We start from the raw sequence: 27,503 nt of genomic DNA, 5'->3' as shown, positions 1-27,503 counted from the left end.
ATCCTATACGGCTGGCTGGAGGCGCCGTGAACCGGTTGGGGAAGTCCGTGTCCGCGTTTACGCTCTCAACCCCCTCACCCAATGTATTCATGGGTCGCAGATGCAGAGGGATATGCTTCCCATGTGAATCGTCTTGTTCCGGGTGGATCTGGCTCGAAGCAGGCATGATCCTGCCCGGGAGCGGCAGGAGTTCCCTGATGGTCTCACGAGCATCTCCAGGTCTTCAAGTTAACAGGGATGCTACAAATCCCCCCCAAAACACACCCAAACGGTCTAGCGGTAATAGTGATGGCACCAAGATACACAAAACAATGCCGTAAGTATCTTTGCCGAGCTTGTGTATCAACCCCCCCACCGAAGCTTACATGGTCACCCAGAATAAGCTGAGGCCAGCAGTCCGTCCACCGGCTACGGATAACCCTATGTAACTGCAAGCATGAGGCACCTGTTCACTCGTCCGATGGTGGTCCGGGGAAGATGTATGTCCGTCGCCCATGGGCTCACATTCCGAATGAGAGCTCCAGTCCCCCTCGCTTTACATTTCATCCTTTAGTTCTTTAATTCTTTTACTTAATTAAGCTTGCCCCATCCCTTTCTTGCTTTCTTGTCACAAGTAAAGGGCAGGCAAAGGGCGAGTCACTTTCCGTTGCCCATATTGCAGCACCATCTCGCGGTATCATCTCTTCTTCCGAGTATCCTTCCATACATCCTGCATCATCCACGACAACCGTACAGCATACGGCCGAGAAGAACCTGAAGAAAATCCTGCACCATGTTCTCTCTCCAGGATCAACCGTTGGCATACTACCTCTTCGGAGACCAGTCCCTCGATACTCACGCTTTCCTCGCGAGCCTCTTCCGCAAACCAAAGAAAGGCACTCTCGCAAAAGCCTACTTGGACCAGGTTGGCTACGCCATCCGACGCGAGATAGAACAGCTTCCCAGGACAGAACGTTCGAAACTACCCGAGTTCCTCAATTTACAGCAACTCAATGAGAGATACCACGCACAGCAGATCAAGCACCCTGGCATCGACGGTGCCCTTTTGTGCATATCACAATTGGTTCATTACATAGAGTAAGCGGTGCTCTGCTTGTCTGTCATTTCCCTTTCTCAGGCTAACCTGACCGCGTCTCTAGTCATATCGAGAGTAATCACGATGACCTCGCCAGACCGGAGAATACATGCCTTGTCGGCCTATGCTCCGGGCTCTTCGCAGCCAGCGCAATCGCCTGCACAAAATCGTTGTCAGAGTTGGTACCACTTGCCGTTCAAGTGACCCTCATGTCATTCAGAGTTGGAAGGCACGTGTATAAGGTTGCCGAGCAGATTTACCCAACGGTCGAAAAATCCGAGAGCTGGACATATATCTTCACGAATATTTCCGAAAGCGCTGCCGGTCCGGTCGTTCAGGATTTCAATAAGAAAACCGGTTGGAACCGCGGCAACCGCCTATATTTGAGTGCAAGCTCATCACAAAGCGTCGCCATTTCCGGTCCTCCTTCTTCTCTCAAGGCTTTCGCAAGTGGGCACAACTTTGGCGAAAAGACCAACGTAACCTCGATTCCCGTCTACGGACCTTATCATGCACCACACCTTCACGATGCTGCCTTGATCGACGAGATCTTGCGTCTGGATGACGAGGCGGTCATTGACGCGCTGCACAGAACGAAGCCGAGATCCCATGTCATGTCGTGTTTTTCCGGTGAATGGGTCACCGAGAAGCAAGTCACCACCGCGTCCTTGCTGAAGCAAATTGTGCACGAGGTTTTGCTGGAGCCCTTGAGGTTTACCAAGGTGCTTGACGGATGTATCGCAAGGGGAAAGAGCTTCAAGGGAAAGAACTGCCTCATCCTTCCGCTTGGTCCTACTCAGAACGGCGCAACTCTCGTTGGGCTGATCAAAGCCCACACCAACCTGGATGTCACGTTCCGGGACAATCCGCCCATCTCCCCTGAAGCATTTGCTTCTAGAATTGGCAACCATGGGTCCAGTGGCAAGTGCCAGCTCGCCATTGTTGGCATGGCTGGTAGATTTCCCGATGCCGCCAATCATGAAAAGCTCTGGGAACTCCTTGAAAAGGGACTCGACGTCCACCGTGTTGTGCCCCCGGACAGGTTCGATGTCAAGACACACTATGACCCTACGGGCAAGGCTATCAACACCAGCCATACTCCCTATGGCTGCTGGATCGAGCAACCGGGCTTGTTCGATCCGCGGTTCTTCAACATGTCACCCCGTGAGGCCTTCCAAACCGACCCTATGCAGAGAATGGCTTTGACAACAGCCTACGAAGCGCTGGAGATGTCTGGATACGTCCCCAACCGAACGCCCTCTACCAGACTGGATCGCATCGGTACCTTCTACGGACAGACATCAGACGATTGGCGTGAGATCAACGCGGCCCAGGAGGTCGACACCTACTTCATCACAGGTGGTGTCCGCGCCTTTGGTCCTGGTCGTATCAATTACCACTTCGGCTTCAGTGGCCCTAGTCTCAACATTGATACTGCCTGTTCTTCCAGCGCTGCAGCGCTTCAGGTTGCCTGTACTGCTCTCTGGGCTCGCGATTGCGACACCGCTATTGTGGGCGGCTTGTCTTGCATGACCAACCCAGACATTTTTTCCGGTCTGAGCAGAGGTCAGTTCTTGTCGAAGAAGGGGCCTTGCGCAACCTTCGATAATGAGGCCGATGGCTACTGCCGTGGTGATAGCTGCGCTTCGGTTGTCATCAAGCGATTGGAAGATGCTCAGGCCGATAACGACAGAGTTCTCGCCGTTGTTCTCGGCACCGCCACCAATCACTCAGCCGACGCTATCTCAATCACTCATCCCCACGGGCCAACTCAGTCCACGCTTTCACAAGCTATCTTGGACGACGCTGGTGTGGATCCTCATGATGTTGACTACGTGGAGATGCACGGGACGGGTACTCAAGCAGGAGACGGCACCGAAATGGTGTCTGTTACCAATGTCTTTGCGCCAGCGCAGCGTAAGAGGCCCGAGGACAGGCCTCTCTATCTTGGTGCTATCAAGGCTAACGTCGGCCACGGTGAGGCGGCTTCTGGAATTACTGCCCTTTGCAAGGTGCTCCTGATGCTTCACAAGAACGCCATCCCTCCCCATGTCGGTATCAAGAAAGGGTCAATTATCAACAAGACCTTCCCCAAGGACTTGTCTGAGCGCAACGTCAACATCGCCTTCCATCTGACCCCATTCAGGCGCAGAGATGGCAAGCCCAGACGTGTCTTCATCAACAACTTCAGTGCCGCTGGTGGTAATACTGGCATTCTTGTTGAGGATGCTCCCAAGACCGCACCAACTTTGCCCGATCCACGCAGCCACCAGCTCGTCACCGTCACTGGAAAGTCGAAGGCTGCCATGATTCGGAACGCGGAAAATCTTGCCAAGTGGATGAACAAGCATACGGATGCGTCGCTCGCGGACATTTCTTACTCCACAACCGCCCGCAAGATCCAGCACTACTGGCGCATGAGCGTCACCGCTTCGAGCGTGAGTGAAGCGCAGAGTGCCATCCTGAATCGCCTCAAGGAGAACTTTGTGCCTGTAACCCCTGAGCAGCCAAAGGTTGCTTTCTTATTTACAGGCCAAGGCTCGCAGTACACCGGCATGGGCAAGGAGCTGTACGAGAACTACTCCATTTTCCGGGAGAGCCTCCATGAGTTTGACCGTCTTGCTCGCCTTCACGGTTTCGAGTCTTTCCTTCCCTTGATTGACGGTACTACCAAGGACGTCGCCGAGTTGTCACCGATCATCACACAGATCGGTCTTTGCTGCTTTGAGATGGCACTTGCAAAGCTTTGGGAGTCATGGGGCATTAAGCCAGCCGTGGTCATGGGCCACAGTCTCGGAGAGTATGCCGCGCTCAACGTTGCCGGCGTCCTCAGTGCCAGCGACACTATCTACCTTGTCGGCACTCGTGCGAGTCTTCTGGTTGAGAAGTGCACGATGAACAGCCACGCCATGCTCGCCGTTCAAGCTCCAGTCGAAGAGGTCGAAAAGGCGTTGGGTAGCAAGGCTACCAGCGTGAACGTTGCCTGTATCAATAGCAACCGTGAGACGGTACTCAGTGGGCCAACCGATGTCATCACGAAACTGGAGGAGGAGCTCAATGCCGCCGGCCACAAGGCCAAGAGATTGCTCGTTCCGTACGCGTTCCACTCTGCTCAAGTCGACGCCATTCTGGACGACTTCGAAAACCTTGCCTCTGCAGTCATTTTCGAGCGCATCAAGATTCCTATTATTTCTCCGCTTCACGCTGAAGTTTTGGGTGAAGACGACAGGGTGGACGCTAGTTACCTCCGCCACCACGCCCGAGAGGCTGTCAACTTCCAAGGTGGACTCTTCAGAGCCCAGGAAAAAAACACGATCGACGAGAAGACCGTGTGGCTCGAGATTGGCCCCCACGCAATCACCGTGGGCATGGTCAAAGCTGCCTTTGGTGCTACGACCATTGCCGCGCCCACCCTCCGCCGTACTGACCATCCTCAGCCCTTCAAGACTCTCACTGCTACTCTTAGCACGCTGCACTCTGCTGGATTGAACATCGACTTCAGCGAGTATCACCGCGACTTCCTCCAGTGTGTCCGCCTCCTCGATCTGCCCAGTTATTCCTTCGACGAAAAGAACTACTGGCTTCAGTACACGGGTGACTGGTGTCTCACCAAGAACCGTATCACAAACCAGGGTGGAGCGAAGCAGATCGGGTCCAGCAAGCCGCAACTGTCTACCACCACAGTTCAGCGAGTCATCAGAGAGGAGGTCAAGGATGATGTGGCAATTGTTGAGATTGAATCTGAGCTTCACGAAGAGAATCTCAAGAAGGTGGTGTCAGGTCACTTGGTCAATGGTGCGCCGCTTTGCCCATCATCGCTGTATGGCGATATGGCCATGACGGTGGCCGACTATGCCTACAAGCTCCTGCGTCCCGAGACCGAGAAGATTGGGTGCAACGTCGCAAAGATGGAAGTCCCGAAGACACTCATCTTCAATGACACGGCCAAGAGCCACATCTTGAGACTCACAGTCACGGCTAACGCCCAGGCTGGATACGCTGACCTTGTGTTCACCACTGGGGATGGACCGAAGAGGACCGAACACGCCACATGCAAGGTTTACTATGGCGACCTCGAGGACTGGCAACAGGAGTTCGACAAGATGGCCTACTTGATCAAGACCCGCATTGACTCCCTCAAGCAACAAGAGCAGCGGGGAGAGGCTTCCAAGATTGGCCGCGGTCTTGCGTACAAGCTCTTTGGTGCCCTGGTTGATTACAACCGTCGTTACCAGGGCATGGAGGAGGTCATCCTGGACAGCGACTCCTGTGAAGCCACTGCGAAGATCCGCTTCCAGACCACGGAGAATGATGGCAAGTTCTACTTCAACCCCTACAACATCGACAGCTTGTGCCACATCTCCGGGTTCATCATCAACGGCACCGATGCTGTGGATTCTCGGGAGCAGGTCTTCATTTCTCATGGCTGGGGCTCAATGAGGTTCACCGAGATCCCTGATCTCAAGAAGGAATACCGCAGTTACATCCGCATGCAACCCGTCAAGGGAAGCAAGATGTTCTCTGGTGATGCCTACGTCTTTGATGGGGAAAGGGTGATAGGTATTGCCGGTGACATCAGGTTCGCTGCCATTCCTCGCAAGGTTCTCAACATGCTGCTTCCTCCCCGTGGGGCCGCCGCTGCTGCTATGGGAACTGCTGCGCCGGCTCCGGCTCGCGCTGCACCCCCTCCCGCTCCAGCTGCCAAATCCGCACCGGCTTCCAAGAAGAAGAAGAAGGAGACTGTCACACCCGACAACATCGGCAAGATCAACCAGAAGCTCAAGGGTGGAGTGGTCGCACAGGTCCTGGACATTCTTGCCAGGGAGGTGGGCTGCAGCCATGATGAGCTTGCCGACAACATTGCCTTCACCGATCTGGGTGTTGACTCTCTCATGTCCTTGACCGTGTCCGGCAAGATTCGCGAGGAACTTGACCTGGATATTCCCTCTGGTGCCTTTGTCGACTACCCGACCATTGGTGCGCTCAAGGGTCACCTTGCCCAGTATGACAAGGCTGGCGCCAACGAGCCCATCTCGTCCAGCGCGTCCGATGACTCGTCCGATGACGAATCCCCAGAGCTTGGATCCGAGTCTAATGTCACTACTCCCCTTGATGAGAGCGAAGCTAACTCGGTCAAGGGTGAGGGTCCTACTCGAATTGAGTCCGGAGGAGGAGAGAAGAACAGCAACGAGTTCCAGGGCCTTGTCCGGAACACCATCTCGCAAGAAATGGGCGTTGACATTGAAGAGATTCAAGCTGCCCCTGATCTAGCAAGCCTTGGCATGGACTCGCTCATGAGTTTGGCTATTCTTGGTACCTTGCGCGAGAAGATGAACATGGACATCTCGTCCGATCTCTTCGTGACCAACCCTTCCTTGAAGGACGTCGAGCGTGCTCTTGGTATCAGTGACGCTCCCAAGAAGGCTGCTCCGAAACAAGCCCCTAAGCCGGCCAAGTCCAAGAATCAGGAGACTGCGCCTACGCCAAAGTCCAAGAATCAGGAGACTGCGCCTACGCCCAATTCATCTTCCAACACATCGAGTGCCAAGAAGGAGCACCCGAGAATTGGTCTCGAAGAACCCTGCCCCCCAAAGCCTCCGCGTCCCACTAGAATTGTCGACGACTACCCAAACCGCAAAGCAACCTCCACCCTACTGTCTGGAAGTCTAAAGACTGCGACCAAGCAGCTCTTTATGGTCCCCGACGGCAGTGGTAGCGCCACCTCCTACACCGAGATTTCCAATGTCGGCGGTCAGTGGGCTGTCTGGGGTCTTTTCTCTCCCTTCATGAGGACTCCGGATGAATACAACTGCGGCGTCTACGGCATGGCTTCCAAGTTTATCGAGGAGATGAAGCGGCGTCAGCCCAAGGGCCCATACTCCCTTGCTGGCTGGAGCGCGGGTGGTGTCATTGCCTACGAAATCGTCAGTCAGCTCGTCAAGGCCGGCGACGAGGTCGAGAATCTCATCATCATCGATGCTCCATGCCCTGTCACCATCGAACCTCTCCCTCAGGGTCTGCACGCTTGGTTTGCCTCCATCGGCCTTCTTGGTGAGGGCGGCGACCAGAAGAAGATCCCCGAGTGGCTCCTGCCACACTTCGCTGCCTCCGTTACGGCCCTGAGCAACTACGACGCAGAGCCCATTCCCAAGGAAAAGTGCCCGAAGGTGACAGCTATCTGGTGCGAGGACGGCGTCTGCAAGCTCCCGACCGATCCGCGCCCCGAGCCTTATCCCAAGGGCCATGCCCTGTTCCTGTTGGATAACAGAAGCGATTTCGGACCCAACAGGTGGGATGAGTACCTGGATGTCAAGAAGATGACCTTCAGGCACATGCCTGGCAACCACTTCTCTATGATGAAGGATGACCTGGTCAGTTGTTTCCCTTGTCCCCATTCGTTGAGTGCGTGAAGTTAACTTTCAATCTACTCTAGGCCAAGCAACTCGGTTCATTCATCCGGGAGGCTCTAACATGATCATCGGGTATTAGGGCCATAAAGCGCAAGCGCAAGATCATGGATAAAGCCTACCACTAGGCGTCACCAATGGCGTTTGAGGGTGGGCAAACCAGCGCGGAGGATGGGGAGCAGTAGGTACAGCGAGGAGGACGAGAAGGCTGCTCCTTTCTCCTCCACATGCGCTATAACCCGGTCAATATCAAGAGATCTCGGACTCTTCACTCCGCGAAAGGGGGGACAGAGGGATATCTCAGCACCAGGCGAGAGAGGGAGGAGTATAAATATCAAAACAAAAGGTCTACAACCGATACTGGGCGTCATGCGAGTAGCAATCGGACGTCTGCCCAACATCAACCGGAGCAAGAGACCCGCAAAAAAATGGTGGAGAGAGGGTCAGAGGGATCGAAAAGAAGATGGAGAGGGTCGTGTAGTCAGGATTCGTGGTTTTGGCGTTTGGGAGTTTTGGTTATGTGGATCACGACATGGGAGGAAAGGAGGATGTTCCTGTTCTGTGTTTGCTCGGCTCCTTCGATGGTGGTTACTGGGTGGCTTTCTCCTCCGTTCTTTCGCATGTCTTTCTGTTTGGGTATTCTCTCTTTGTCATCTCCTATCTTTTCTTTCCTAACGCTCTGCTCGTTTGGTTTCCTTCGCCCCTACGCGCACGCAGTTTGTCCTTCAACCTGTCTTTTACCTTCCTGGTCCCGCGAGATTGACACCTAGACCATCTGCTTTTTACATAGGCATCACAATGACGCATTTGTTTTTCAAGCACTACCGTACAAACTCGCGAATTGCCAAAAGGCAACGTGCAGAAAACGAAGGGTTGGGCGGCCGTCAATGAGCATCAAGCCAGATGTGAGAAGGATTCAACATCATTTATTTGCGATCACCACTTTTGGCGAGGAGAAGAACCTAACCTCCACACTGCCAGCAACATCGAAGAGCGCGTGGCCGCTCTAACCCATGCCGAGACGGTATGGATTAGGGCGGCCTGCTTTTTGGTTAAGCTAAAGTACAGGGTAGGTGAGCAGCTTGCCATTCGCGACAAAGAACTCTTGAATGGACTGAGGGAGGAATTGAGTGGTCCGTGCACCAATCCCCGCCATGCCTCCCATGCTCGCCTGTCCTGCTTCCGTCTCCTCCCCATCTTTCCGTTTTCATTAATCACGATACCACGAACGATATGAGCTTTTCCAGGTCCTGAATCAATCTTCTGTCTTACTTTATCACCGGAAGCGACTGACGAAAACAGTGCAGCAGCAGACAACAGGGAAGAACCGAAGAGGTACATACCGCGACCGGTACCCGATCCGGCCGCTGCAATTGGTCAATGGCATTGTTCGATGTTTACCGACCGACTGACTGCAATCAATCTATCCCTCCCCGCCCCCCGGCAATGCGGTCATCCATCATATCATTCCTCGTTCGCTCGTCCCTTGGTCGCTGCCGGATGCGTGACTAACTACCAGCATGTAAGTACGTTACCCCATCGATCGTCATCGCATTCCGATTTCACTACTACATAGCGATTCGAAAATGCGAGTGGACAGGACGGAAGCGATGCCATCCGGTAAGCAGTACCATGTCGACTGCTGCCTTGACGACCACCTTGTCGAGCAACCGGAAGGGAGACCCAGAATTGGACCCGTTATCGAGAACGACATGTACATACATACCTACACTCTTGATAGCAAGAACGTCGAGATTATCAAAGAGAGACCAATATATCATCGTTGCACGAAAATCCAATTCACAAGGGATACCCGCCCCCCTGCCCCCTGCCCCCTGCCCTGCCTATCCTGCATGTCTTTCCCAACAACAGCCCAGCGATAGTACAGCGACAAGGCGACAGCGACCTACAGCGAGTGACAGCGAGATATCCAAGACTTTTTTCTCGTATTCCCCTAATCTAATCTATGGGTAGTGGGCTCAACATGGGAATGGGCTCGACGCACGAGCAATATCTGAGACCAATGAAACATTCGGGGTATTTCTCGCCAAGGGATTTTAAAAAGGGTTAGGCTGAAGACACACATGACAGGGAACGAGGTAAGGACTGACTTGGGGCTGGGAGCATGCGCTGCTGGGTTTGTGGCAGGATTGATGACGGCAAGGGAAAGAGGAGGAGGGAGAGAGAGAGATGGCGGGGAGGACGGTGGATGGGGTGGCGAAGATGGATAAGAGTGGATGAGAGGAGCGGATGAGGCTGACTGCTACCAGACGTTGATGGGAGACCAAAAATGTCTGAGGGAGGGCAGTATTGACCTGGCTTGGGTTGTTAAAGGTGGGCAAAGGTGAGTGAAACCGAAGGGACCGGGAAGGGATACACCGTAGGCAAGGCATAAACTTCTAGATGCACTCATTGTTAACGGACGGGGGGCAGGCCTACCTTACCGCAAAAAACAGGAACACAAAGCACAAAGCACAACATCGGGCACCCATTGTTGAAGTGACGGTAGCAGTAACACTTGGTCACTCAACGACGGAAATTCCCGACTGGATGATAACCCGCGAACCGCAATCTACTCAACTGCGGTGGCATGGGTTAAGCTTAAAGCAGTCTGGCGGTCTAGCCTCCATTGTTCTTCAGGTTGGAGCAGACGGGTACCTGCTACTTTCTGCCTTTGTGCCTGTGACTTTCAACTCAGTGCTGCGCTGGATTGCGAGACAGCTGGGGACAGGGGACAACAGGACATGGCAGAACTTAGCTTGCCTCACCTTGTTCTTCGACGCTTGTCTCACCTTGCAGTGACCTCTGACTATACGACTGAGTGACCGATGTCAAGCATATTGCAACCAGTCGAACGGTTCCATAACTGGCTGGGTAGTGGTCGCTGGCGCTAAGGCTTGAACACCACCTACCTTCCAGCTGAAGATGGTCAAATGGAATGGGAATCTGATAATGCACGACATTGATCCGCACATGAAAGCGAGCGAAGCGGTGAAGAAGAAACAAACAAGATGAAGCTGAAGCAAAACATGGTGAAGATCAATCTTTGCGCGTTCGATCCTCGGAACGGGAGTGGCTTGCTATACGCGCATCGGTATGGACAGAGTTAACCGTCTGGGTAGAATCCCAACCAGTCGTCGATCCTCACGAACAATGTGGCGCAAATCGATAAAAAGCGGATAGCATCCAGTACTACATCGTATCGTATCTCAGAAAGTTCGCTGGCGCCTGCCGCCTCTAAGAAAGCATGGATCTCTGTTGTAGATCAGATGTCGTGATCCGAACGGCTTGTAGCCCGGGCGTTCCTTCCTTTCTTTTTGCTTTCCCCTATTTCGGAAAGAGGAGACAAGCGTCATGAGGGGAGCGGAGGGGGGTGAGGAAAGAGAGACTGATAGAGTTGAAGGAGGGGTTGACCGATGAAGGCATGGAAGGAGCAATGGGGTGGATTGTGGATTATGAGCAAATCTTGCTGAATTTTTCTCGCGGCTTGCGCCAAATTTACACCTCGTTAGATACACATAGATGTTGACTAAGAAGATGACATGGAGATAATCGAGTATCAGCAGGAAAGGCGATGCTGCTTCTGGTATCATCGAGCCTTGACTGCCCCACGTCGACGTGGAGATCTCATCTCAGGCTGGACTTCACACAGCAGTTCCCTTGCTGGATATTTTTCCTCCCGGAGCATTTATGGAAATTCAAGGCAGTTGCGTTTGAATCCAATGTTCGATTGCGCACTGCAGTAATTGCCGCTGTGGCCGTCGCTCATCCCTTCCGCTGAGATAGGTAGGTTTCTCGGCTCCTTCCTCCTGTTCTTGATGTTGTCTGAGGAGAGAGCAGTTCCTTGACGACCTGGACGTCTTCCCGACTTCGGAGACATTCCGATCGTCCCGTGTACTTGGGAAGGAGCCGGTTAGAAACTTTCTGAATAATACCTTCTACCACACGGAAGGAACCAAGGGACGGGCCGCACTGGTTGGATGACCTAGACAACTGAATCCTCTTTCCACTTCCACTTTTGTTTCAAGCTCATGTTCAAGTTGGCTTCGCTTGTTCTTGACACCCGGGTGATCCTGACATGCGGATGTTCCTCCAATAAAACATTGCGCATGGCGGGTTAGCCCAAGCAATCTACAACACAAAATCAGCAACAGTGATCATAACCTGATAACCGTACCTTCTTCTTTGTCTCCAATCCGATTTCCTCCGTTCTTCTCCCTCTCCTACTTCTCACCTAGCGCTTTAGTCTACGTGCCTGCACGAGTGTCTCCATGTCTCTCTGGCTGTCACACCCGTAACGAAATCCCGTTTAGTTTTTCCGCGGAATCTTAACGTAGGACAAATGAAGCTTGGCTGTGCTGATTGTGTGTCTGTGAGACGGTCCTTCTTCTAGAAGGGAATGATGGATGTCAGGAAGCCGATGGTATGGTAAGTGCCGCGAGAATGTGTGCAGTCAATCTGATGTGGATACACTAACAAACCACCAGGATCGAAGCCGTAATCGAAATGACGATGCAATTACAAGAACAGCCACAGTGTGGTGTGAGGATGACATGTGGACGATTGTGTGGACAGGCTTGATCCTCGAGTCCACGCCAAAGTAGGCTCCCGATCGGATGCACGAGGTGCCAACCATACTCAATCACGCAGACACCCAATGGATTCTCGTGACTTTGGCTCAATATGGATATGACCTCGGTATGTAGCTTTTCCTCTTGATCAACAAAATACCTGCAGAAATAAAGTGGTCAGTTGGGAAGGCCATGTTTTTTCAGCATGTTCGATGAAAGATAAGGGTCAGACCATTGGGCGTTGATGGCTGTGATAGGTGAGTGGGCTATCATTTTGTCTTTGACTTCCAAGATGTTCACGACAGATGACTATCTGCAGAACAGACACATTTCGAACGTGCTCGTTACCGTTCCACGACGAGGGAATGTTCCGACGTTCCACACCTACTTCACCCCGTAGAAATTACTTCTACTGTTTCACTGACTCCCGAACACTTCCATACTCAGCCGTCGTTAACTCGAGAGGATCTTTCCACGTGGCTGAGGTTCGTGCTCTGTGGCTTGATTACCTTGATGAAACCGAATAGTTGACGGCTTTTTCTTGTCAACCGACGATATTGTTTTGATCGGGCTGGTTCTTGGGCTGATGATCTTTTATTGTTAGCGGTATCATCCAGCAGTCCCTCCTGGCCATCTCCACGAGCACTTTCCTTCATGGCGACACTCATAGAAACCTTCCCATGCATCTGGATTCCATCCAAGGTATAGCTGTGGCTTGGTCCCCAAATCAGGCGCGCTGAAAACTGCCCAGGACCAGGCTTCCTCACTTATTGCCCCTTCCGAACCCTTTTCGGGATTTTTCTTGGCTGCAGAGCTACGGTCAAGAAGCCATGCCCCTATTATTTGCAAGGAAGCGGCTCTCGTGTCTGTTTCAATCGGTTTTTGCACCTGTCTTCCCTTAAAAAAACGTGGCCATAGTGGGCGGGAGGTGACGGGGAGAGAAGAGGGCGGGTGGACTGCGTGAGAAGCTTTCCTGTTTGAGAACCAGCTCAATTGGGGACTGGGCTCGGGGACACGTTGCCCAAACTCCTTGACTTTGAATTCTTGCAGACGGACACCGGTGGTTTCCATGCAGCGGGCTCGGTTCACGTGGCCTAAAAAATATTCGATGATCGCGCAGCCCCGCCGGTTGATGATGCTAACAAATCCAGGCGCAGATAATTCCTGGCAAGCAAGTCGACGCCCGTTGTTAACCATTCTTGTGAGGGCATAAGCCCCGCTAGAAGTGCATCTATCGATGCGAGTGATTGAAGTCTTCTGCAGGCACTAAGGTCCGTGTGCTGCGGCTACCTGTACCTCCTTTTGGCGCGGACACACCTCGGGTTTCCGACCGGGCGGTATTCGAAGCCACGCGAGCCGGTATTGCTTCGGCATCTGATACTCACGAATTTTTCTGACTTGTCCTAAATGACATCAGGATCCTCCTGCAGGTTATGAGTACTAGAGTCTCATCAGATCATGAAAAAAATTATGATGACGAGGATGGGAAGCATAGGTCCTGCATGTGAATGCTCCCGGAATTTGGAGTTTGTCCGCGCGAAGGGTCTTTCTTGTTGCTTGCAGAATGCAGTGAATGAAGCATTTGTATTCTGACCAACTGAAAATCTGTGCTTGGCTGCGGCGCCGTGACGGACTTAAAGTCGGCCAAAGGAAGCAGCAGAGCCTCAAAGAATGGTACACGCGCGGTAGCAACGCCATATCCCTTACCTACCGTACCTTCTCCTCAAAGAGGAGGAAGGAGGTGGCAAAGAGCAATATTGGTCTTGGGCAAAGAAAGTTGGATTTACTTACGGTAGTCGTATCCATGTGAGGAAAGGAGCGTAGAGGTAGAGGTAGACACAGGAAGAGAGCCAGATGAGAGGTTGGTAGTGAAGACGAAGCTGACAGCAAGTGGCACACCGAGCACATGCTAAATGGTTGTGGTAGTTTTCACTGTCCTGAATTATTGAAGGTAAAATTTGGAAGCCCAACGGAAATTTACGTTGGCGGTACATGTAAATGACGGGTTTCGGTGTCTGTGACATTTTGTGTGGTATATCTGTCCAGAGATTGCGGTGTGCCATGGAGAAGAAGGCCTTTGTTGTCGGTCCAGTGCTGGCTCTGTTGGAGACCGGAGGTGTTGGTGTCTCTTGAGGGCTCCGTCAAGTACTCAATTAGCTGGTACTTCCCGTTGCCGGGGAGAGGTAAGAGCCCGGATCCAACAAATCCGGAGCGTCACGGCCGTGTCAGCATCCCACTGACCCGATCCCGGACACTCACGGACAGATAGGCGGGTCCGGGTCTACCGTCACCACCCCGGCGGTTGTTAGACGGGATATGGGTAGTGACGTGACGTGAGGTTATCTTTAAAAAGGTAGGTACCTAGGTACCTCTTCTAGCCTACCAATCAGCGGAAGGTACCAAGATTACAACCCCTATAAGGAAATGCTGCTGAAGCGGCCACCTGCTACCCGCCATTTAGCGCCTTCTAGCCCGAGTCCCACTAGACGAAAGAATCAGCGTGGAAGGCTGAACATGGAGGCTCGGCACACAATGATTCCTCCATCGCTCTTTCCCATCAAACCCGCACTGATGTTGACCTCACTCCTCAACCTCTTGGCAACATAACTGAAGGTACTGGGCTCGCTTGCGTGCGTAGTTTCAGATGTCGTGTAGTATACCTACATACGGACAAAGAACTGATATGAAAACCTGGAATAAGCGCACCGGAGGGGGCAGCCGAGAACGCAACCCGTCCTTCCCAGATGTACGTGTTCAACCAAGCCTCAAACTTCAACTGCTGTTCCTGTGTATGTGCTTCAAAACGCAGAAGAGTTTTTCCGCCCGATAACACATCCCACCGTCCCTCCTGCCGGTACAACGAACCGCTTTCATCCGATATTTCCGTTGGATTTCTTGTCTTATTCACTTATTTTTCTTTTTGCTGGCTCAATCACCGATCATGGTATCCATACCGAGGACGTCTTCCTACGAGCCGATGAATTCTTTTTTTTTGCTGCCCCAAACTTCATCAGGATTGTTCCCCCTTCAACGCATCCCTAGCAGTTTATCGACAAGAGATCCTCCTCAACCAAGTTGGAACATGTATGCAAAGACAAAAAGACTGCACGCAAACTGCACTTCAACCATCACCACCTGCTTGATTCTTCAACACTGGCCTCGAATGACTCTACGAATGCAGTTCCGGATGTTCAGTTTCGGCGGTTTCTGCAATGCATAGATATCTTTTCTGATGCCCGCCCTCTTGTCCGGGCGTCAGGATTTTTTTTCCCTCGAGCTCTTCAGGATACTTAAACAGCACCACCGCCAGATCTCAATAGTTTCACCATCCTCTTCGTTAACCATCTTTACCTTATATTCATTTCAGAGGCGACACCGAATTCTTACCTGAGCTCGTGATCCGTCTTACCTTTTATATACCTAACTCACAAACGACACCAAATCCTGACCTTAGTCAGTGACCCTTCTTACCTCTACCCCCTACCCACCTCCAAAGCGAGGAAAATATTCACAAACATCCGGCCAGCCTCGAACAAAAGGCCTATCTCCCAGAGAATCTGACGTCTATTTTTTGAAACATAGGTCCAGGTTCGTTATCACCATTTCAAGAATATATCTCTTGACCGTATACTTGTATCGTCCAACGAAACTAACACGAAACTTATCATAGGCAACATGGGTCGACACGTTTGCTCGGATAACTGCGAGCTGCATAAGGTTTGTGTCGGAGATGGATGCGGGTGCCGTCGGCAGGACCGCCGGCCAACGGCCTGCTACGCATGCAGGCTGGCAAAGACTGCCTGCCGACCAGCAGTGGGCGGAGGGGGAATGTGTAAGCGTTGTCTCAAGAAGGGCAGCCTTCACCACTGCAACAGACGCGGTGGTGAGGGCAACCAAGGTGAGGGTGCGCCAGCCGGCCGTCGCGGCTCTCAATATCCGGTGGACTTTGGCCCCGATGCCGGTGAGGCGCTACTGGCGGGCGGCATGGCAGCACCCTCGCCAATCATCTTTCAACAACCGACGCCGCCGGAATCAGTCCGGTCCGGCTCTAGTGATCCGGCTCCCGTATTGTTTCCGGGTCGCGTACCTCCACATTTTCCTTCCGTTCCTGTTGCTCCGGCACCCGTCCCTTTTACTCCGGCATTCGCCCCTTTCGCTCCGGCACCCATCCCCGTTACTCCGGCACCTACTCCCGTTGTTCCGGTATTCGCCCCTTTCCCTCCGGTACCCGCACCTATTATTCCGGCCCCCGCATCCGTTATTCCGGCACCCACCCCCATTACTCCGGCATTCGCTACTTTTGCCCCGGTACCCGCCCCAAACTGCAACTGCCTTTTGAGGTTGGCCCGGGCCAAAGAGGCGATTAGTCAACAATTGCCCGAGAATAACCCAATTCCTTTAGTCCCCGATATCCTTCATGCCAATTATGAGGTAGTTAATTCTCTAGCGCAGTTCGTCTCCTGTGACGATTGCTACGGGCGCTATAGGGGTAGCAGCCCGTATATTATTGAAATATATTCAGTAATAACGATTGGTGTGAAGGCGTTGGAGGAAGGTGTGTTGCTCGTCGCCTCGTTGTTAGCTCTCGGGGAGAAGCACAACACCCTGAGGGTGTTGACATTTCTTGGAGCTTTCACGCGGCGATGTGGCGGCTTCGGCCCTTGGGTGGAAGACCTCAAGGCCAAAATTACCGAGTTAAGTGGTGCCATTGAACAGGCACCACAACTAGCACTTCCGGATGTGCTAGAGTTTCAGCATTGAGCTCTAGCCTCCGTCTACGGCCACATCATCACCATCAGCGTCTACTAATGGCCCACTAGGTGGTTCCTTCCTCCAAAGGGAAACGAAACAGAAAATGCGATGTGAAAGTCCAGTCGCCAAACACAGGAAGGTGTCTGTGTGTGTGGAAGTCAAGTCTCTCTTAAAGACGCACACCCCCACAAGCACTTAGATCTGTTACTGGACTTTTCTGCCAGGCCATCCATTCATCGCATTTTCGGAGGGAACCACCTAATCTAACACCAGCCTCAAGAGGGCATCACTCGAGAAAGCCAGCAACTTTCCTTGAGTGATCAGAGGTGTGTGGACAACCATGAAAAACGCACGTACAACTTCTTGTTGCACAAACGGGACACACGAACACACAAGAACATCACATTATATCACTATGAGCATCATCAACAATGGTCGTATAAAATGTGTGTTTCGGGTGAGAAGTTGTCAACCTTCTCTTCGTTTTGGGAGGAGAGGAGAAGGAAAGGTTGAATACTCATGTACACGACGACGACGACGACGACGACGAGTACTAACCACTTGTGAGGGTATATATCATATAGGTTCGAATCAGTTTTGTACTTGCATGTTTTTTTTTTTGTATTTTCCTGCCTCCTCGTGTTGGGGCTTTTTCCTGCCTCCTCGTGCTGGGGCTTTTTCTTGCCTCCTCGTGTTGGGGCTCTGCATGGATATGGAATCGGATTTGCATCTTCGGTTTGGGAATGGGGGTGGTATACTTGGAACAGCATTTTGGGACAGAGTTGCATTTTTGATTGCGGGTTGGCATAAACGGACATCAGCGTTTTGGGGGACTAGTTGTTATCAGTCTTCTGCTTTTTGCATTTGCATTTGCTATGGTTGTTGGCTTGATACTGTGGTTCCGAGCAAAAGAAAAACCCCCCTGTCAGGTACCTGGCACGGACTACTACAGCCAAAATTTCGGGGTTGTTAAGTCATTCAAGAAATGGGGCCGGGTTTTGACGTCTTGGAACATACGTCTTGCTCTCTCTATTTTCATCCAAGAACGTGTTTTGTATATTAGAAACGGCGTTACGTCTAATATTTATGATTAAATGGAAGTTCGTTTATCAATTCTGTCCTCCGGGATAAAATATTTCGTCGGCTTGAGAAGGGATCCTTGGATATTCGTAATATTATATTACATTCCTATTCTCGGAACGACCTGGTTGTGTAAGGTTCGGTACTTACCCCGCCTATTAAACTTACCCATAACACCAAGTAGAATGATGGTCCTGGGTCGGAGAGCCCATGTATTATCTCGAGGAAAACAGAACTCGAAGCGGATCATTACATCTCAGTATTCCCGGGTAACAAGCAATACAACAACGAAAGCTTCGGCTTAAACACACCTTTAGCTCTCTCGATCCATGCATTTGAGTGATCTTGCGGCCTTTGTAGAATCCACATGTATGTAATAGTGATTTGGTCTCCCTAGGAAATCACGGTTGGCCAAAATGGCCACGAAGAGGCTGCGTTTGGTTTGGAAATTCTCTCATGACGGCTGACCAGTTGGCTTCTGGGCTCACCATTGCACATCAACTGTGGTGTTGTTCTCTATCTTATATTTACAGCATACACCTGATCATTACGCCCGACGTTGGTCGGGCTACACGTTTGCGAACCGGGATTTTCAACAGGCGCCAGGAGAAGAAGACAAACTAGTACACCACCAAAGGTAGACGGGAACCACGGTCTGTCTATTTTCAATTTCTTTCTGTTTCCACCGACTTGGACTGCCTGGTGGCTGTTTCTTGCGTTGCAAGATTGTTTTCACGAGAAACATGCCATGGATTTATCCCATTTCTGCCTTGTGACCTTCAAGCAGCAAAAAAAAAAAAAAAAAAAAAAAAAAAAAAAAAGAAGAAAAGAAAAGGAAAAAATAGAAAAAAGGAAGGGGAAAAAAGGGGAAAGAAGGAAAACCCCAGTCAAGTCCCGGACATAATAAAAATCATCAGCCAGACAGAAATCTGTCAAGTTTGGCCATCATCACACCATGATTCTGTTAGCTACTATCTCCGGCTGCGGAACTGGCCATAGCGTCGGACCTGTTTGTCTTGCCAGTCCATCCTAGCTCACTGGCTTCCGTTGCCGGCGTAAAAGCGACGGGCCATGGTCGGTTTAGCATATGATCCCTTTCACACAATTATGGAGGGGGCGGCAAAGACGCGCCCTTGGATCTTGGGCGGGCGGCGTAGATGCGAGCAGACTCCGTGGGAGACGTGGCATCTGCGCGAGGTAAGTATGTGCCCCTCAGATGTATACCACATGCTGTTGGAGCCGAGGCTTCCATGGAAGAGAAAGGAAGCAGAAAGAAGTTGAAGGAATGTGAGAGAAGATCAAAATTTCTCGCGGTGAAAGGCGGCCGACATTTGGGACATATGTCTGCATCTACCAAAACGCGTCGTACCTCTATGCAATGCAAAACCACGCTCGGATTATCTCCGCTCTCTCATTATAGATCCAGATCATCCCAACCCAGCTTCCGTCCTGTTCCTACATTGTACATACATGGTGTCTGCCCGGAGCAAAACCACAGCCACTATCCATTGCATCAAGAATGCCGAGTTCCTCTTCCAGGCGCAGTAATTGCGAGCGTGGCAAGTGGAATGAACTCGAACTGCAGGCCTCAAACTTGGAAAGTAATAGGAGGCTCCTGCCTCAGCTATCGCCATCCAGAACTGCGCCGGAGTCCTGATCTCCGTCGTTCCTGTCTTCTCTGTTGTTCACTGTAATTTCCACTGCAAAGTTCAAGCACCCAGGCACCAAATGCGAGATGAAAGATGCCATCTTGACCCCACTTCTTCCAATGCTTGGTTCCTTCCTGATTAGGAATTCGTTCGTCCTTGGTAGCCAATCAGACGATGCGCATACAATGATCTGCGCTAGCACTTTCCTAGCGCCCGCCCACAAACTCCACCATTTGGCAACTTTATTTGAACCAGGCACTGTCTTTTGGAAGGAACAGACTTGGTCATGATACTTCCTGCCATCATTTTGGCTTTCCTTACTCGATTTGAAGATGGCAATGAGATCAGAGGTTGGCGATGCTTATTCCACGATAGATCAGGTGATATCGAGGTACGGGGAGGTGGGGCACAAAGCAGCGGGTCTGCGGGTTCAGTGGTCAGTGTCATTGCATGTAATCGGAGCGTAATCAGTAGTATCCTTATAACCAATACATCGCTCTACCCATATTCTTATCCCTCTACGAAGTCGGGGTTAACGAATGGAGCGTCTTTGATGGTAGCAGTGGCGACCAGTGCAACCCCTCAAGGAATCGTAGATGCCTTCAGCAGGTATCCGTTCCCCATGGAGAAAAACGACACTGAGGTGACATCCTGATGTTGCACGATGATGGCAGTCCACCTGGAGTTGGTAGTGCAAGAGCAGCTATCGAGGTCCCGCGAAAGTCAAACCTGCTTCAGCGATACACCGCCTTAGCGTAGGCTGGGTTGGGTTGCAACCCCGCCATTTGGTCCCTCGGGTGCCCCAAGGTGCATCAACAACCCCCACCACGAATCTCACCCTCTCATCACTATCTGTTAGATATGACCGTGTAGAATTGATTGATTGAAGAGTGTGTGACTGATTCGAGCTGTCTACAATAGAGGGTATGGGGGGTGCTGGGGTAACCTAGATATACCTAGAAATTAAGTAATATTAGGGGGCTAGGCAGCTAACCTATATAGAATTTAGCCAAAATCCCAAAAATCTACCCTCTACTCTAATATACCCCCTTACTTACAGACCTTCTTAAAACAAGGCAAAAGTAAAGCTATTTACAAAATATTTCTTCTAATATGTCGATTTCTCTAATCAAACTATAAATATCTTCTAATATATTATCTATAATCTCCTTATTCATCCCCATCTCCTTACAAACTAGTACATTCGCCATTCCTATTAATTTCCGGAACTTCTTATATTCTAATTATCCTAAAACTTTCATCAAACCGTTAATTAGTATCCTCTTTATTTCCAAATATTCAATTTAAATCATTCCCTCTATAATTTCCTACTTTATTTAATAACAATAAATATCGATATACTTAAACTTGATTATTAATTTTATAACCTCGATAGTAAATATTAGTATCGTTTAGGTATTATTATAATTAATAACAGAAATATCTTTATTAAAGGGAATATTAATCTCCTTATACAAACGTATAATAGCAATAGCCTCCTTTACTACGCTTAAAATAGAGAGGAGCTCTATTCTATTATTAATATCGATACTGTTTTTTATTTAATAGTACCCTAATAAACTAAATTACTAAAGAAACTAATTGTAAATCCTTATAAACTCTTTCGATTTAGAGAATTATTGGCGTACGACGTATTTAAAATAATTTCAAATTTCGCTAACGTACTGTAATAAAAAGAAAGATTAAAGTAGAATTAAAAGTAGTATAAAACTTTATTAATAGCTTTACGATACTAAGGATTAGGATTATAATTATAGCGAATTAATCAGTTAGCGGCGAAGGCGATATTAAATTAAGTAATTACGGCAGCGTATATTATAAAACCGACAACGATTTAATATTCCTAAATTTTATCGAAAGAGACTACACTATTATAGGGTATAAATTCTTCATTACTTATTAAAATGAAAGTAAAAGTGTAGGGATTCTTAATCAACTTAATAATTTTATAAATATATTCCCGTTAAAATAATTAAATATAATTTACTTTTCGATTTTAAATAATTTCGATACTTAAGAACTATTAAAAGTCCTTACCGTTAATAAATTTATATTTCTCTTTTAACTTCTTCGTAACCCGGGTAATTTTATTATACTATAATTTATTAAAAGCGAAAATAATATTATTAATGTAATAAAGAATTAAAATTCTATTACGTTTAAAGATATACGGGTCTTCGAATAACGGTTTAAATTTTAAACTTTTAAAAGTACTATTAAATTCTCGCTACAATAATAAGGGAATACATTGGAAACTATAGAAAGCCTTAAGGAATTTAAGGATAATATTATACTTTTAATAATTAAGAGGTATACATATATAAATCTCCTTATTAAAATAAGTATTAACGAAGGTATTTATTATATTACATTAAATAAATTCAAAATTAAATTTAGCGGCGTACGTAATAATTGATTAAAATAAACGATTAATTAATATAGAGGTATGCGTTTCCTTACTATAATTATACTATTAATTTCCTTTAATTATAAAGCGAATTTCTATTTCTAATAATCGATTATACTTATTAAACTTATATATATATACCTATATACAATCGAAGATTTAAAAACCTTTAATATAGGGGACGTCCTTATTTATTTTAACTTATAACTTTATTTCTTTATAATTATCAAAATATATTTCCTCTACTTATTAAAAGAAATTACTTAAATTATAATATTTGAAATTATAGTAAATTTTTAGGATTAGGGGAAAGTCTTAACGTTTAATAGAGTTTAACTTATTACCCTTAGAAATCAGGCGGATAATTTCTACTTTTATAATTATTTTACCCTAGTATTATCTTATTAAATAAATGAATTTCCTAACGTTAAACGCGGCTTTTTATAATTTAAAAGTCGGGAAAGAAATAGGCTCTAATAAATTAATCATAAACGTAATAATAAAAGAAATTAATAATATATTTAATAGGGTAGGGTACTTAAATATAAAATTCATAAATGTTTTATTTTAAATTATAGGCTTTAATAACTTTAAACTAATTTTATTATTATTCTTTTGAAATTCGTTATTGAAGAATAACGGTAGGAGAGGGGTAAAACCATGATTTTTTATATTTTAAATCGTATTAAAAGGTTTAAAATATTACGTAAATAATTAAGAAAATTAATTAATTCAGTTAAATAGGTCAGTAATTTCGTTATTAATTAACCTTAATCCTTTTTTAAGATTGTTAAAATTCCCTAAATAGACTGAATCTTTATTAAAAAGTATATTACGAGTATAAGTAATATAATTAGTTTAAAGGTTCCAAAGTTAATAAATAAAAGAGGCAGCGTAGCCAACTAGGAATCTAATCTAAACTTTTAATTAAAACTTTTTAAACTATTACTCTTTCTTTTATATCATACCCGTTATCGCGTATACTTTAGAACTATAAATATATAAGTAATTAAAATTAAATTTATAAAGTTCAGTTTATACCCCTTTATAATAAGTAACGAAAGTATAGAATCTTTCGTATAGTAACTTCCAATTATAAAGATACTTAGGCGATCCGTTAATAAAATAAACCGTAATAAAGATAATTTAAAATTAGAGGTTATAAAGGAAATTTACGCTATTCGTTATTATACGCGCCTTCTTTTTAATTATACTCCTTAAAAGCTTAGTACCGCCGTTTTAAATTTAGATATTAAATACTAAAGGCTTGAAAATAATAAAGCGTATATTTAATTTATCCTTAACGTATTAATTATTAAATTCGTTATCGTATTCGATATATTTAATTTTAACATTATATTAATATTTAACTATATTAATAACCGAAAAGAACCCTTCAATAATAGATTCGGTTTATCTATTCGCTATATAAACGTCCTAAATGAACTTAATCTACCGATAAATAATAAATATAACGTATTTGAAATTTGCTCTCCCTTTTTTATAATTAAAGAAATTAATAGCAAAACGTTCCCTCGGGCTAAACTTTCGGTCGCGTAATTTTCATTTAATTCATTATTTAATTTTTAAAATACCGTACGCGTTGTACGAATAAATAGCGGGGCCTTTAAATTTAACGCCCTTAATATTATATAAGTATTCGAAAATTTAGGGATTATAATAACCGAATTTTTTATACCAAAGTTTCGCAGGTATTTTATATATACGACGGCCGGTGAAAGAATTAAAGCGATTTCGATAAATAAAGAAAGCGGCGTAATTAAAGAAGAGGGGTAAATATTTAAAGACGATTTAATAATAGGTTTTTTAAAGGAAATAAAAGAGTAAACCGTTTAATTAATGAAAATAATTACTTAAAGGTTTAGAATCCTAGTAAAGACCTTGCTTTCGAAGTAAGCGGAATAATATAAAATTTATAGTAAAGTTAAAGTAAAAGGCTACCTCCTTTAACCATAACTTTAGGGTACTTCTTTCTCTCTATATTTTTACGTCTACAATCCTAAAACCTTTAATAAATATTTAAAAATCTCTAACCTAAACGTAATCCTTTAGGAACGCTATTCGAAATAAAAAAAAACGATTAATTTTATTAAAAATATAAATAGAAGCTCTAAAATCGAAAATTATAAAATTCTTAAGCGGGTAAATATTACCCTTACTATTATTCACATTAAAAGTACTTTATTTAACGAGAAATACTAAATTGCAAGTAACAATTTCTTATTTCTTTTATTATCGTAATATAATAATTTATATAAAGGTAATAAAACAGTCCTATATTTAATTCCTAACCTTCTTAACCTCATTACTAATTTTGAAATACTTTTTTAAAATTCTTATTAATAAATTTCTAAATAAGGCTACTTAATATCTATTTAGAATTATCCCTAATTTTAAATATTAAATACCAGTAGCGTATTATTAGGTAAAGGTTCTGCTAGTAAACTTTATAAAGTAATATAATACTTCCTCTTTTTTTCGGCCGTAAAGAATCTTTCGTATTTTTATCCGCGTTGCGTTTCTTCCTTATATTTACTTTCTACTTCTTTTTATAATTAAAATTAGGAGCGTCCTCCTTATTAAACGTAAATTCTTACAAGCTAGAGTAATTAGGACCTTGAATATTACGAACTATAACCTTTTTAATATATATTAGTACTAATAAATCTTCGCTGCCTTCCCGTCTATCCAATTATTTAGTAGTATTATCGACGGCGAAGGTCTTTCGTATATAAAAAATCGAATTAAAACGTTCTAAAAATTTAATTTTCTAAATATTTAAAATTCTTTAGAAATTTACTTCGGTATAATTAGTTAATTACGTAGAAATATACTTCAATTTATAATTAAAAAAGAATTATTAAATAAAAAAAAGACCGAATTACTAAAACGAGTATAAGAATTGGGAGATTTACAATCAAGAACAATAAAATACGCTCGGAAGATTTATACTTTTAAAATTAAATTCGAACCGACTAAAGAAGAATTAGAAACTTTTCATAATATATAAGAAAATCTATATAATTAAACGTATTTATTTTACTAGGTTAAAAGTAAAATATTATTTATTAAAATAGAGACTAATAGAAGCGTTTACGGGGTTTACGTTTTTTAATTCAAATACGTATAGGATAGCGAATCTATCCCAAGTATAAGTAAAATTCCCTTGACTATAATTAAACCAATTTATTTCCTATCAAGATTAACTACTATAGTCGAAAAGAAATACAGCTCCACAGAAGCCGAAATTACAACAATTATTTAAACCTTAGAAAAACTACGCAAAATAATCTAATTTAATAAACATTATATAAATATTAATACCGATTACGCTTCACTATAAATATCGTTAAATATACTTCTCTACATACTATAGATTTAATTAAAGCTAACCCTAAATTTACTACCACTATTAATTAAACTTCCTAATTCAATTTAAATATTTTTTATATTCTAGGCCTATTAAATATCGTTCCCAATACATTATTAAAGTTACCAACTATTGAACCCGCTAATAATTATAATACTTCCAATAATATTATCAATATTTAATCATATTTTAATTATTTAAATGAAATTAACACTTGTACTTTCATATATACGGAAGCTTTCCAAGATACCCATATTATAATTCCTATTATTTCTTCTACTTTTTACTATTAATTAATCAAGGCTTACCCTTCCGACTTTAAATATAATAAAATCCTCTAGCTAATTACTAATATCAATTCTCCAAAATATATTTATATATATCGGTCTGGTAAACGTCCTAATTTACCCGCCGGTCCTTACTTCATTAAGAACGGCCTCCTATACTATATAAACTATTAGAATAAGCGTCGCCTCTATATCTTTTACTCTTACGTATAAAAAATCCTATAATTCATATGTAATACAAAATACTATTTTAATATTAATAGGATAATAAATAACCTATTCTACTTTTATATATACTAAAAATTATAAATAATTCAAGAGTACGTTAAGTATTACGAAATATACCAATAGAATTAATACAATTGTTAACTAACTCTTGATAAATTTATACCAATTCGAACTTTTCCTAAGCTATATTATACTATTACTATAAACTTTATTACAAATATACCAACAATTCTATTAATTAATATAATATAAAATATCGCCGATTTCAAGAACTTAATACTATATACTCTATAACCTGCAAATTTAGCAAGAAAATACTTTTACTAATAAAATATTCTATTTACAACGTACAAAAATAAGTTACTATTCTATTATAAATTCTATAATATTATAATTAAGGTTTATTAATCGTTATAATTAATAATCATAATCTAAAATTCGTTTCTACTATCTAACGCGGCATTTTTAAAGTATTAGCAGTAAATCTATTATTCTCAACAACTTATTATACCCAAATAGATAATTAATCCGAACGTATTAATTAAATAGCGGAAATAGTAATTTATATATAGTACATTACTAATACCTAGATATAATTATTTATATTAATAATATTTTAATATAATTTAAATAAGGGGGATAGCTCAGTTGGGAAGATCTGGGCTTGGATTTGCCTTGCGGTTTCCGTAAGGTCGTGGGTTCGAATTTCGCTCCCCTTTCTTCCATCCGATTTTTCAGATAGAATTCTTCCCCTACCCTAAGTACGTAGTTAAACTTATAGGGCTCTCCCAAGTTTAAAACCCTAGGAAACCCTACTAAAAGTAGATTTGAATCGATTCTCCACTCCTCGATAAAGAAATTACTCCGTCCGATAGTACGACAGCTTCTCCGCCCAATTAGCGTACGATTCTCTAATAATAAGTAGTGTAATGCTTATCCTCGCCTCCGAAACTAGGGCCCTCGGGCTGAAAAAGAACCTTAAGAACGCCGATCGAATCCGTAAATCCCTTCTTCCCTCCCCCTAAAATACTGCCTTATAAAAAAACAGATGGTCCCGGGGCGGTAAAGAAAGGGTAGGGGTAGAGGGGCTAGCTAGAAGAGGACAACAAAAGGAAGGCTTAGGATAAACGAAGGAAAACATTAGATGTAAAGACGCGGGAGGTTTTCATCCAGTATTCGTAGTAGTAGTCTCGGATATATGGTTTTTCCGCCTAGCTTTGAACGATAAAGGACCGTATGCCTAAATAGGCGACTAGTTAAAATTAGACAGTTAAGCGTGAATAAGATTATTATTATTATTATTATTATAATTGAAATAATATTATCTAAATTACTATTAATATATTTGTAAACGAATAAATTTACAATTTTAAACCTAAATTTATAATTAACTTATTAGTCCCAGATATAGAAGAAGTAACTACGGCGGAATTTTTAGTGCTATTACATTAAAAATTCTAATTAAAAGCCGCCGAATTTATTAATAGAATAAATATAGCGGCTAAAGTAAAATATAATATAAAATACTTTCTAATATCGTTTAAAATTAGAAATAAAATTTATCTTCGCTTTAATAAAGGCTATTATTTACTTAGTAGTACAAGAATTAATAATTAATATAACGAATAGGTCTTT

General features: G+C 45.0%; 5 protein-coding genes across 5 annotated transcripts; 4 read left to right on the top strand and 1 right to left on the bottom strand.

Annotated features, from left to right (window-relative positions):
* Positions 1–667: 667 nt before the first annotated feature.
* On the top strand, positions 668–7,582 carry B0H65DRAFT_98632 (polyketide synthase). Its single transcript, XM_062831655.1, has 3 exons — positions 668–1,077; positions 1,140–7,446; positions 7,509–7,582. Exons 1-3 carry the CDS (start codon positions 773–775, stop codon positions 7,548–7,550), a joined length of 6,654 nt encoding a protein of 2,217 aa, XP_062684070.1. The 5' UTR covers positions 668–772; the 3' UTR covers positions 7,551–7,582.
* On the top strand, positions 7,508–8,287 carry B0H65DRAFT_98629 (uncharacterized protein). The gene has a single exon (XM_062831654.1). It carries the CDS (start codon positions 7,710–7,712, stop codon positions 8,250–8,252), a length of 543 nt encoding a protein of 180 aa, XP_062684069.1. The 5' UTR covers positions 7,508–7,709; the 3' UTR covers positions 8,253–8,287.
* Positions 8,288–12,437: 4,150 nt separating this feature from the next.
* Positions 12,438–14,077, bottom strand: B0H65DRAFT_537034 (uncharacterized protein; the record flags this gene model as incomplete). Its single annotated transcript, XM_062829065.1, has 3 exons — positions 12,438–13,284; positions 13,845–13,962; positions 14,035–14,077. The coding sequence occupies 3 exons, from the start codon at positions 14,075–14,077 to the stop codon at positions 12,663–12,665; spliced, it is 783 nt and encodes a 260-aa protein (XP_062684068.1). The 3' UTR covers positions 12,438–12,662.
* Positions 14,078–15,728: 1,651 nt separating this feature from the next.
* B0H65DRAFT_567598 (uncharacterized protein) lies at positions 15,729–16,980 on the top strand (the record flags this gene model as incomplete). The annotated part of the gene is made up of 1 exon (XM_062830370.1): positions 15,729–16,980. The coding sequence occupies one exon, from the start codon at positions 15,729–15,731 to the stop codon at positions 16,812–16,814; it is 1,086 nt and encodes a 361-aa protein (XP_062684067.1). The 3' UTR covers positions 16,815–16,980.
* Positions 16,981–18,203, top strand: B0H65DRAFT_98585 (uncharacterized protein). The gene is made up of 2 exons (XM_062831652.1): positions 16,981–17,778; positions 18,023–18,203. The coding sequence occupies exon 1, from the start codon at positions 17,146–17,148 to the stop codon at positions 17,776–17,778; it is 633 nt and encodes a 210-aa protein (XP_062684066.1). The 5' UTR covers positions 16,981–17,145; the 3' UTR covers positions 18,023–18,203.
* Positions 18,204–27,503: the final 9,300 nt, after the last annotated feature.

This window comes from Neurospora tetraspora (assembly GCF_033439725.1).
Source record: "Neurospora tetraspora strain CBS 560.94 chromosome Unknown B0H65scaffold_2, whole genome shotgun sequence".
NCBI lineage: Eukaryota > Fungi > Ascomycota > Sordariomycetes > Sordariales > Sordariaceae > Neurospora > Neurospora tetraspora.
The sequence above is the reverse complement of the archived record's forward strand: the minus strand, read 5'-3'. Positions and strand labels throughout refer to the sequence as shown.

What these genes read in the sequence shown, in the direction of transcription:
- B0H65DRAFT_98585 (XM_062831652.1), top strand. Translation starts at nt 17,146, where the DNA reads ATGAAAAACGCACGTACAACTTCTTGTTGCACAAACGGGACACACGAA.
- B0H65DRAFT_98629 (XM_062831654.1), top strand. Translation starts at nt 7,710, where the DNA reads ATGCGCTATAACCCGGTCAATATCAAGAGATCTCGGACTCTTCACTCC.
- B0H65DRAFT_98632 (XM_062831655.1), top strand. Translation starts at nt 773, where the DNA reads ATGTTCTCTCTCCAGGATCAACCGTTGGCATACTACCTCTTCGGAGAC. An exon ending in CAATTGGTTCATTACATAGA is followed by an intron (nt 1,078 to 1,139) that starts GTAAGCGGTGCT and finishes CCGCGTCTCTAG; the next exon opens with TCATATCGAGAGTAATCACG. An exon ending in CTATGATGAAGGATGACCTG is followed by an intron (nt 7,447 to 7,508) that starts GTCAGTTGTTTC and finishes AATCTACTCTAG; the next exon opens with GCCAAGCAACTCGGTTCATT.